This window comes from Lutra lutra, chromosome 1 (genome assembly GCF_902655055.1).
Source record: "Lutra lutra chromosome 1, mLutLut1.2, whole genome shotgun sequence".
Lineage (NCBI taxonomy): Eukaryota > Metazoa > Chordata > Mammalia > Carnivora > Mustelidae > Lutra > Lutra lutra.
The window spans coordinates 213,267,208-213,279,780 of NC_062278.1; the positions used below are offsets into that span (position 1 = coordinate 213,267,208).

Sequence of the window (12,573 nt, forward strand, 5' to 3'; positions counted from 1 at the left end):
GGGGAGAGACAGGAGGAAAATATGTGAACAATAACTTAAAGATATGTGATAAGGTCTGAAGGATGGGATCCAAAGAGCAGGTGGAAGCACTCTTCCTAGAGGAACATAAAAACCTGAAGTAATGATCTAGGAATGTGGACAGGATGCATGCTGATATTTGGTTGGTATGGCCAATGGCATACAGTTCACAAGGTGTCATCATAATGACTCCGATTTTCTCTGTGAAACAGGTGAGGAGAACATTTGTTGAGAAAGGGGGAGAACACAGAAGATTCAGTGGCAGAACCAGTGCTAATGGAGTTTGGGTGAACAAAGTCATGCAGGAGGACTTTCTGGCAGCAGAGTAGGCTCCTTTATATGGGAAGGGAGACTCAGGGGAGTCTTTAACAGAAAATGGAAGAGGTGAGAAACCACAGGTAGAGAACTCGGTTCAATCTGAGCCACTAAGTGTGGTTCCATCCCCACAAATTTTCCCATGTCATTACTGCTTTTTCTTCCTGGTTTCCCAGTGGCTGGAGGATACTGGAAATATCAGGCATTCTTATAACAAAGTCCAAAATGCTGACTAAGACTTCTGTTTAATTTCTAAATATGTACATCAACTGCCCCCATGATTGCCTTTCTGAGACTTGCTCTCAGTGACTATGAGAGATAGATGGGTGTACCAGAAAAGGATAGGATACTGTGGCCTGAGTTGAATGTGCATTGCCACTTCAGATCACTGATTCTTATTTACTTAGTAGCCATGCCTGCCAAATAGCAGGTGTTTCGTGAGAGTGTTGATGTGTAAGAGGTAAGATGAACACAATTCCCTAAGGAGGAAAATATATTTTTTTAATATTTTATTTATTTATTTGGCAGAGAGATCACAAGTAGGCAGAGAGGCAGGCAGAGAGAGGAGGAGGAAGCAGGCTCCCTGGCGAGCAGAGAGCCCAATGTGGGGCTTGATCCCAGGACCCTGGGATCATGACCTGAGCCGAAGGCAGAGGCTTTAACACACTGAGCCACCCAGGCACCCGCAAAATATATTCTTAAACAAACCTTTAAAAAAAGGCATTGCTAATAATTAAAGATAATTGAGAAGACACAAATGATGGGATCCAAAGATCAAGTGAAAGCACTGTCTTCATAGAGCAGTCCAAAAGTTAATAATTAACAGCTAAATTACTAACATTAAATTAATAGATAAAGAGTAAAAAGCAAACCAAGTGTGAGCCACCCTAGGGCATCATCTTCTACACACTAAAGTTGTTCAGTGTGACAAGCATATACTCAAGCAGATCACTTAGTGAAGTGCTCTAGGAGCAATGCTTGACCTTACCATGCTGCGTCTGGAAGAATCAGACATGGCCTTGCTGGACAGTGTGTATTTCTCAGACTCAGCTCTTCTATTCCTGATCCCTTTGAACCATTTCTTGTATTGTTCCCGGACCTGCAGAGGCAAAGCATGCTTGGGTCAGCTCCCTGAGGAGAGTAAGGGTGGGAGGAATCTTGGGTGGGAATGGGCAATGGTACCTGCTGGCTGAGGAGGCAATACACCAAGAAGATGAAGAAGCCCTGCAGGCTGTTGATGATGGTGAAGAGGTAAGCCATGACATGGGCAGCTGGACCCACCTGCAGAATGCCCAGGCACCATGTGCAGCCCAAGATGATGAGTTGAGCTGTGGTTTTAAATGTCAGCATTCTGGGTAGGATGAGAAAGGAAGTCAAGATGCACCCAGGGCAATAAAATGACAACCACTCTCATCTTTACCCGTGGGTTCTCCTTTCTTCCCCTGCTGGTGCTCAGTTATCAGACTAACTGGTGATCAGCTTTGATTTTTACAATCTGTAATCCACTAGAGAAAAAATGCCACAAGGCACCAGGGTGGAGTTTTGATTTGGAATGAAGAGGATAGAGATACTTCATAATGCAAGTTTCAAAACTTTTATAATGCTCCATGGAGATCCTGAATTTCATTCATTCAACGTTATTGAGGAGTTATTTTTCATCAGGCGCTGTGCTGGGACCTGGGCACTAAAAAATAACAGGGGCAACTGGGTGTTATAGGCAACTAGTGAATCACTGAACACATCAAAAACAAATGGTGTACTATACAGTCACTAACTGAACATAATAAAAAATTTAAAATTACAAAAATTATCAAAAACAATATTTCTATTTTATGTAAGTTTTTTTATAAACCACCCTTGTTTTTAATTTAAATTCAATTAGACTTGTCAATTTTTGCCATTCTAACTGGTGTAAGGTGGTATCTCAAAGTGCTTTTAATTTGAATTTCCCTGATGGCTAATGATGGGTATTAAGGAGGGCATGGATTACATGGAGTACTTGATGTTATACACAAACGATGAATTGTGGAAATATCAAAAACTAATGTTGAATGGAGCACTGTGTGTGGTGTATAAACAATGAATTCTGGAACACTGGAAAGAAATTAAAAGAATAAATAAAAATTTTTTAAAAAGAATAAATAAAAATTTCTTTTAAAAACAATGAATCTGGGGCATCTGGGTGGCTCAGCGGGTTAAGCTGGTGCCTTCGGCTCAGGTCATGATCCTGGGGTCCTGGGATCGAGTCCCGCATTGGGCTGTCTGCACAGTGGGGAGCCTGCTCCCCTTCCTCTCTCTCTGCCGGCCTCTCTTTCCTACTTGTGATCTCTCTGTCAAATAAATAAATAAAATCTTTAAAAAAAATAAATTAAAAAAAATAAAAACAATGAATCTGGGAACACTGGAAAAATAAAATAATAAAAAAGGCAAAAAAACTATAATTAAAAATAAAAAAACTATAGTTCATCAACTATATGGTGATTAACATAATTATAAATAAATAAATAAATAAATAAATAAATAAATTGATTAGCCAAGGAAGATTTCTATTTTCATTTTGAAAGGATAATAATAAGAATATGGAAGAAAAAGCAAAAATTTCCACAAAGGTTGCTGGAGCGAAGGACTGCCGAAGCCTCTCAGAAGATTTGGCATTGACTATTTGATTTTCCCCATAGAGAGGAATGGAAGAGGGATCAGAAGGAGCCCCAACCAAGAGAAGGGTGTGGAAGTCTAGGCTGGGTTGTGAAAGCAGTCACAGGTTTTTCTAAGTGCTTCATTGGAACATAAATGTTCCCTGCACATTTGCCATAAGAATTTTGCTGGCAAAAGTCCAAAGAATGTTTATTAACCAATGCCAATTCTTCCTGTTGCTGAGGGAATTAAAAATTGGGGTTAAAAATAGAACAGGGGTGTTGGGTGCCTCAGTCCATTAAGAGTCCATCCCTTGATTTCAGCTCAGGTCATAATCTCAGGGTTGTGGGATCGAGCCCCATGTCAGGCTCCACATTGAGCATACAGCCTGCTAAAAAATCTCCTTCTCCCTCTCCCTCAGCCCTCCCCTCCCCCACACTCTCATGCTCTCTCTCCGGAAAAAAAAAAAAAAAAGAATAGAACATTTTGGCCAGGTTTTCAGCAACACACCACTGAATCTGAGCCAGCTGCCATAAAAGGACAACTGCATCTCTCTACTCTAGGTCCCTTCAGCAGACCCCACAAAGAAGTGTCAGGGGCTAGTGAGACACAGGGCTTTGTCCTTAGGACCACACATGTTTGTGGGGTTGTCACTCTCTTCTCGATCTTACCTTGTGTTCTGGAGGGTGGATACATCACTGTTGAGGGATGACAATTTGCTTTTCAAAATCCAGAGGGTCATCAGAAAGAAAACTAAATTGACCTTCAGAAAACCACAGAAGTTTTATTGAATAAAATTTCAATCTGTGACCTGTATCTTAGCCTGTACAACATCAATTCCACATTTCAGTCATTTCCATATCAAGCAACAGTGTTAGAGGTTGTAGTTTTAGGAGCAGTCTTAGAAAACCAAACAATGTTGTGACAATCAGGGACCTGCTTGCTCCTGTCACCCCTCTTAAAATTCTGCTTTTCTTTTTTTTTTTTTACATTTTTTTAAGTTAGGAGTTTTGTGGGGTTTTTTGATTTTTATTATTATTTAAATTTTATTTTTTATAAACATATATTTTTATCCCCAGGGGTACAGGTCTGTGAATTGCCAGGTTTACACACTTCACAGCACTCACCATAGCACATACCCTCCCCAATATCCAAAACCCCACCCCCCCCTCTCCAAGCCCCCTCCCCCCATCAACACTCAGTTTGTTTTGTGAGATTAAGAGTCACTTATGGTTTCTCTCCCTCCCAATCCCATCTTGTTTCATTTATTCTTCTCCTACCCCCTCAACCCCCCATGTTGCATCTCCTCTCCCTCATATCAGGGAGATCATATGATAGTTGTCTTTCTCCGATTGACTTATTTCGCTAAGCATGATACCCTCTAGTTCCATCCACGTCGTCACAAATGGCAAGATTTCATTTCTTTTGATGGCTGCATAGTATTCCATTGTGTATATATACCACATCTTCTTTATCCATTCGTCTGTTGATGGACACCTAGGTTCTTTCCATAGTTTGGCTATTGTAGACATTGTGCTATAAACATCCGGGTGCACGTGCCCCTTCGGATCACTACGTTTGTATCTTTAGGGTAAATACCCAGCAGTGCAATTGCTGGGTCATAGGGTAGTTCTATTTTCAACATTTTGAGGAACCTCCATGCTGTTTTCCAGAGTGGTTGCACCAGCTTGCATTCCCACCAACAGTGTAGGAGGGTTCCCCTTTCTCCGCATCCTCGCCAGCATCTGTCATTTCCTGACTGGTTAATTTTAGCCATTCCGACTGGTGTGAGGTGATATCTCATGGTGGTTTTGATTTGTATTTCCCTGATGCCGAGTGATATGGAGCACTTTTTCATGTGTCTGTTGGCCATCTGGATGTCTTCTTTGCAGAAATGTCTGTTCATGTCCTCTGCCCATTTCTTGATTGGATTCTTTGGTCTTTGGGTGTTGAGTTTGCTAAGTTCTTTATAGATTTTGGACACTAGCCCTTTATCTGATATGTCATTGGCAAATATCTTCTCCCATTCTGTCAGTTGTCTTTTGGTTTGTTAACTGTTTTTCCTTTGCTGTGCAAAAGCTTTTGATCTTGATAAAATCCCAAAAGTTCATTTTTGCCCTTGCTTCCCTGGCCTTTGGTGATGTTCCTAGGAAGATGTTACTGCGGCTGATGTCGAAGAGGTTGCTGCCTGTGTTCTCCTCAAGGATTTTGATGGATTCCTTTCTCACATTGAGATCCTTCATCCATTTTGAGTCTATTTTCGTGTGTGGTGTAAGGAAATGATCCAATTTCATTTTTCTGCATGTGGCTGTCCAATTTCCCAACACCATTTATTGAAGAGGCTGTCTTTTTCCATTGGACATTCTGTCCTGCTTTGTCGAAGATGAGTTGACCATAGAGTTGAGGGTCTATTTCTGGGCTCTCTATTCTGTTCCATTGATCTATGCGTCTGTTTTTGTGCCAGTACCATGCTGTCTTGATGATGACAGCTTTGTAATAGAGCTTGAAGTCCGGAATTGTGATGCCACCAACTTTGGCTTTCTTTTTCAATATTCCTTTGGCTATTCGAGGTCTTTTCTGGTTCCATATGAATTTTAGGATTATTTGTTCCATTTCTTTGAAAAAAAATGGATGGTACTTTGATAGGAATTGCATTAAATGTGTAGATTGCTTAGGTAGCATAGACATTTTCACAATATTTATTCTTCCAATCCAGGAGCATGGAACATTTTTTCCATTTCTTTGTGTCTTCCTCAATTTCTTTCATGAGTACTTTATAGTTTTCTGTGTATAGATTCTTTGTCACTTTGGTTAGATTTATTCCTAGGTATCTTATAGTTTTGGGTGCAATTGTAAATGGGATGGACTCCTTAATTTCTCTTTCTTCTGTCTTGTTGTTGGTGTAGAGAAATGCAACTGATTTCTGTGCATTGATTTTATATCCTGACACTTTGCTGAATCCCTATACAAGTTCTAGCAGTTTTGGAGTGGAGTCTTTTGGGTTTTCCACATATAGTATCATATCATCTGCAAAGAGTGATAGTTTGACTTCTTCTTTGCCAATTTGGATGCCTTTAATTTCCTTTTGTTGTCTGATTGCTGAGGCTAGGACTTCTAGTACTATGTTGAAGAGCAGTGGTGATAACGGACATCCCTGCCGTGTTCCTGACCTTAGTGGAAAAGCTTTCAGTTTTTCTCCATTGAGAATGATATTTGCGGTGGGTTTTTCATAGATGGCTTTGATAATATTGAGGTATGTGCCGTCTATCCCTACACTTTGAAGAGTTTTGATCAGGAAGGGATGCTGTACTTTGTCAAATGCTTTTTCAGCATCTATGGAGAGTATCATATGGTTCTTGTTCCTTCTTTTATTAATGTGTTGTATCACATTGATTGATTTGAGGATGTTGAACCAACCTTGCAGCCCTGGAATAAATCCCACTTGGTCGTGGTGAATAATCCTTTTAATGTACTGTTGAATCCTATTGGCTAGTATTTTGGCGAGAATTTTTGCATCTGTGTTCACCAAGGATATTGGTCTGTAGTTCTCTTTTTTTTTTTTAAGATTTTATTTATTTGTCAGAGAGAGAGGAGAGCGAGCGAGCACAGGCAGACAGAATGGCAGGCAGAGGCAGAGGGAGAAGCAGGCTCCCCGCCAAGCAAGGAGCCCGATGTGGGACTCGATCCCAGGATGCTGGGATCATGACCTGAGCCGAAGGCAGCTGCTTAACCAACTGAGCCACCCAGGCGTCCCTGTAGTTCTCTTTTTTGATGGGATCCTTGTCTGGTTTTGGGATCAAGGTGATGCTGGCCTCATAAAATGAGTTTGGAAGTTTTCCTTCCATTTCTATTTTTTGGAACAGTTTCAGGAGAATAGGAATTAGTTCTTCTTTAAATGTTTGGTAGAATTCCCCTGGGAAGCCGTCTGGCCCTGGGCTTTTGTTTGTTTGGAGATTTTTGATGACTGTTTCAATCTCCTTACTGGTTATGGGTCTGTTCAGACTTTCTATTTCTTCCTGGTTCAGTTGTGGTAGTTTATATGTCTCTAGGAATGCATCCATTTCTTCCAGATTGTCAAATTTGTTGGCGTAGAGTTGCTCATAGTATGTTCTTATAATTGTCTGTATTTCTTTGGTGTTCGTTGTGATCTCTCCTCTTTCATTCATGATTTTATTTATTTGGGTCCTCTCTCTTTTCTTTTTGATAAGTCTGGCCAGGGGTTTATCAATCTTATTAATTCTTTCAAAGAACCAGCTCCTAGTTTCGTTGATTTGTTCTATTGGTTTTTTTGGTTTCTATTTCATTGATTTCTGCTCTGATCTTTATGATTTCTCTTCTCCTGCTGGGTTTAGGGTTTCTTTCTTGTTCTTTCTCCAGCTCCTTTAGGTGTAGGGTTAGGTTGTGTACCTGAGACCTTTCTTGTTTCTTGAGAAAGGCTTGTACCGCTATATATTTTCCTCTCAGGACTGCCTTTGTTGTGTCCCACAGATTCTGAACCGTTGTGTTTTCATTATCATTTGTTTCCATAATTCTTTCAATTCTTCTTTAATTTCCTGGTTGACCCATTCATTCTTTAGAAGGATGCTGTTTAGTCTCCATGTATTTGGGTTCTTTCCAAATTTCCTCTGGTGATTGAGTTCTAGCTTTAGAGCATTGTGGTCTGAAAATACGCAGGGAATGATCCCAATCTTTTGAAACCGGTTGAGACTTGATTTAGGACCAAGAATGTGATCTATTCTGGAGAATGTTCCATGTGCACTAGAGAAGAATGTGTATTCTGTTGCTTTGGGATGAAATGTTCTGAATATATCTGTGATGTCCATCTGGTCCAGTGTGTCATTGAAGGCCTTTATTTCCTTGTTGATCTTTTGCTTGGATGATCTGTCCATTTCAGTGAGGGGAGTGTTAAAATCCCCTACTATTATTGTATTATTGTCGATGTGTTTCTTTGATTTTGTTATTAATTGGTTTATATAGTTGGCTGCTCCCACGTTAGGTGCATAGATATTTAAAATTGTTACATCTTCTTGTTGGATAGTTCCTTTGAGTATGATATAGGGTCCTTCCTCGTCTCTTATTATAGTCTTTGGCTTAAAATCTAATTGATCTGATATAAGGATTGCCACTCCTGCTTTCTTCTGATGTCCATTAGCATGGTAAATTCTTTTCAACCCCCTCACTTTAAACCTGGAGGTGTCTTCGGGTTTAAGATGAGTTTCTTGTAGGCAACATATAGATGGGTTTTGTTTTTTTATCCATTCTGATACCCTGTGTCTTTTGATTGGGTCATTTAGCCCATTAACATTCAGGGTAAGTATTGAGAGATATGAATTTCGTGCCATTGTATTGCCTGTAAGGTGACTGTTATTGTATATTGTCTCTGTTTCTTTCTGATCTACTACTTTTAGGGTCTCTCTTTGTTTAGAGGACCCCTTTCAATATTTCCTGTAGAGCTGGTTTGGTATTTGCAAATTCTTTCCGTTTTTGTTTGTCCTGGAAGCTTTTAATCTCTCCTTCTATTTTCAATGATAGCCTAGCTGGATATAGTATTCTTGGCTGCATGTTTTTCTCATTTAGTACTCTGAATATATCATGCCAGCTCTTTCTGGCCTGCCAGGTCTCTGTGGATAAGTCTGCTGCCAATCTAATATTTTTACCATTGTATGTTACAGACTTCTTTTCCCGGGCTGCTTCAGGATCTTTTCTTTGTCACTAAGACTTGTAAATTTTTCTATTAGGTGACGGGGTGTGGACCTATTCTTATTGATTTTGAGAGGGGTTCTCTGAACCTCCTGGATTTTGATGCTTGTTCCCTTTGCCATATTGGGGAAATTCTCTCCAATGATTCTCTCCAACATACCTTCTGCTCCCCTCTCTGTTTCCTCTTCTTCTGGAATCCCAATTATTCTAATGTTGTTTTGTCTTATGGTGTCACTTATCTCTCAAATTCTCCCGTCATGGTCCAGTAGCTGTTTGTCTCTTTTTTGCTCAGCTTCTTTATTCTCTGTCATTTGGTCTTCTATATCGCTAATTCTTTCTTCTGCCTCATTTATCCTAGCAGTGAGAGCCTCCATTTTTGATTGCACCTCATTAATAGCTTTTTTTATTTCAACTTGGTTAGATTTTAGTTCTTTTATTTCTCCAGAAAGGGCTTTTATATCTCCCGAGAGGGTTGCTTTAATATCTTCCATGCCTTTTTCAAGCCCGGCTAGAACCTTGAGAATCGTCATTCTGAACTCTAGATCTGACATATTACCAATGTCTGTATTGATTAGGTCCCTAGCCTTTGGTACTGCTTCTTGTTCTTTTTTTTGTTGTGAATTTTTCCGCCTTGTCATTTTGTCCAGATGAGAGTATATGAAGGAGCAAGTAAAATACTAAAAGGGTGGCAACAACCCCAGGAAAATATGCTTTAGCCAAATCAGAAGAAATCCCAAATCGTGAGGGGGGAGAAAGGGGATAAAAAGGGTTAAGAAAAAAGAAAAGAAAGAAACTATTAAAAAAGAAAGCCGATAAAAAATATAAAGAGGAAAATATATATATATATATATATATATATATATATATATACACACATATATATATAATAAACTATTTAAAAAACGTTAAAAAAGAAAACGGTAAAAGTTAAAAAAATTTAGCAGAAGAAGAGAAAAAAATTTAAAAAGAAAAATAAATTAACTGCAAGGCTAAAGAATCATGGGGAGAAAGCCATGAGCTCTGTGCTTTGCTTTCTCCTCCTCTGGAATTCCGCCGCTCTCCTTGGTATTGAAACTGCACTCCTTGGTAGGTAAACTTGGTCCTGGCTGGGTTTCTCATTGATCTTCTGGGGGAGGGGCCTGTTGTAGTGATTCTCAAACGTCTTTGCCCCAGGCGGAGTTGCACCGCCCTTACCGGGGGCCAGGCTGAGTAATCTGCTCGGGTTTGCTGGGTTTGCTTTCGGGAGCTTTTGTTCCCTGAGCGCTTTCCGTAGAGTTCTGGAAGACCGGAATGAAGATGTTGGCCTCCTGGTCTCTGGCCCGGAGGAGCCAAGAGCCCGGGGCCCCACTCCTCAGTGTGCCCTCAGAGAACAGCGCCCAATTACTCCCGTCACCCTGGCTTCCGGCCGTGCTCCAAGCTGACCGAGCCTGTGACCGGTTCAAGGTAACCCCGAGTTTAGAGCTTACTCCTCGGCTCTGTCTCTGTAGCCGGCTTCCCTGTTCTAATACCGGTAAGCTTTGGGACACTCAGACACCCCCGATCCTTCTGTGACCCTGCGGGACCTGAGGCCATGCTGACCCCGCCTGGGCTTCACCCCGGTTAAGCCTCTGGAGCGATGTCCCTCAGCAGAACAGACTTTTAAAAGTCCTGATTTTGTGCTCCGTTGCTCCACTGCTCACCGGGAGCCAGCCCCTCCCCCCGCGGTCTATCTTCCAGTCGCTTTGGATTCACTTCTCCGCCAGTCCTACCTTTCAGAAAGTGGTTGATTTTCTGTTTTTAGAGTTGCTGTTCTTCTTCTCTTCAATCTCCTGTTGGATTTGTAGGTGTTTGCAATCTTTAGATAAGCTATTTAGCTGATCTCCCGCTACCTGAAGTAGTCTCAGCCTGCTACTTCTCCGCCATCTTGACTCCTCCAGGAGTTTATTTTTTTATTTCTTTTCAGCGTAACAGTATTTATTGTTTTTGCACCACACCCAGTGCTCCATGCAATCCATGCCCTCTCTAATACCCACCACCTGGTTCCCCCAACCTCCCACCCCCCTGGCCCCTTCAAAATGCTCAGATTGTTTTTCAGAGTCCATAGTCTCTTATGGTTCACTTCCCCTTCCAATTTCCCTCAACTCCCTTCTCTCCATCTCCCCTTGTCCTCCATGCTATTTGTTATGCTCCACAAATAAGTGAAACCATATGATAATTGACTCTCTCTGCTTGACTTATTTCACTCAGCATAATCTCTTCCAGTCCCGTTCTGCTTTTCTAATGACCCCTGGTTAAGCATTAAGGATGCTGTGATGTCATCACTCACAGAGAAGATGGCACAAACTGGTCCAAGGAAGCTCCATATAAATCTCTTTCCTGTGTGGAGCCAGCAGCTGAGCAAGAGAGAGAGTAAAAAAAAAAATGCATTAGTCCTTAGGAATATAGAACTACTATATAAATTCATTCATTCATTCATTCATTCATTAACAAATATTGAGTGACTCTTTCATGACAGGTTCTGCCATTGACTCTGAAGATACAGTGGTAAAGAAAGTAAACATGGTCATAAAACCCACAAATCTCACATGGAGCATGAGACACACAATTAGACATACTGTAACAATAAAACAAAAGTATGAGACTGTGAGAATGTATCATTGGATGTCATGCTTAGTTTGGAGTCTGAGGGATTAGGATCATTAAGGAAGATTTCCTAAGGAAACTATATTTTCATCTAAGATACTGACATTGAATGATGTTACTGAGTAAGCAGTGTTGAAGCAAAGAAGACCACAAATGTGTTAGCAGATTTTGAGAGTCCTATGAACCTAACATGCTTTTTTTTTTAAGATTTTATTTAGTTATTTGACAGAGATCACAAGTAGGCAGAGAGGCAGGCAGAGAGAGAGAGGAAGGGAAGCAGGCTCTCTGCTGAGCAGAGAGCATGATGTGGGGCTCGATCCCAGGACCCTGAGACCATGACCTGAGCCGAAGGCAGAGGCTTAACCCACTGAGCCACCCGGGCGCCCCCTGAACCTAACATGCTTTAAGGAGCCTTTCTTGCACTGTTCATTTGAATTGGTTTCCATCGACTGCCAAACCTACCACCTAAGTATTGAAAGTTTTCATGGTTTTATTGAGGTATATTTTACAGACCATAAAGTTCACCCATTTATACTATACAGCTCAGTGATCACTAGAATATTCACAGAGTTGTGCAACCAGCACCAACATCTAACTTTAGGACATTTTCAACTCCTCAAAGAGAAACTTCATTCACATCAGCAGTCACATTTTCTCACCTCCACACACTCCACTCCCCATCCCACCCAGAGCACCATTACTCTGCTGTCTCACTTGATGGATTTGCCTGTTCTGAACATTTTGCAAGTGTGGTAGGTGCAGTATGTGGTCTTTCATGACTGGATTCTTTCAGTTAGTATCAAGCTCACAAAGTTTATTCACAGTGCAACATGTTTTTATGGATGAGTAATATTCCTTACTATTTTTCATAGCTTAATCATATTCTGCTGGATGGATATGTCACATTTTGTTCATCCATTCTTCAGTTGATGGACATTCCAGTTGTTTCCAATTTTGAATAATGCTGTTATGAGCATTCATGTACAAGTTTTTGTGGGAACATGTTTTCATTTGTCTTGGGTATATGCCTAGCATGCGGTAGCTGTATATTAAACCTGTGAGAAACTGTCAAACCATGTTCCCAAGTGGTTGCACCTTTACATTCCAACCAGCAATGTGTGAGTGTCCCCCAAATTTTCCACATCCTTGCAAGCACTTTGTCTGTCTTAACCATTTCCACTAACGGGTATACATTAATATCTTAATTGTGGTTTTTGACTTGCGTTTTCCTAATGAATGAGGTTGTTGAACATCTTTTCATGTGCTAATTGGTCAATTACACAT

At 40.7% G+C, this 12,573-nt stretch overlaps 1 protein-coding gene across 1 annotated transcript in view; it reads right to left on the reverse strand.

Annotated features, from left to right (window-relative positions):
- LOC125083438 (adhesion G protein-coupled receptor E2-like) overlaps positions 1-12,573 on the reverse strand; it is a 49,689-nt gene that overhangs the window by 3,549 nt on the left and 33,567 nt on the right. Inside the window, exons 14-17 of the mRNA XM_047700019.1 lie at positions 10,973-11,039; positions 3,639-3,730; positions 1,516-1,684; positions 1,322-1,432 (exon numbers count right to left, since the gene is read on the reverse strand). Of these exons, the coding sequence (XP_047555975.1) occupies positions 1,322-1,432; positions 1,516-1,684; positions 3,639-3,730; positions 10,973-11,039 (439 nt within the window). The remainder of the gene's footprint in view (positions 1-1,321; positions 1,433-1,515; positions 1,685-3,638; positions 3,731-10,972; positions 11,040-12,573) is intronic.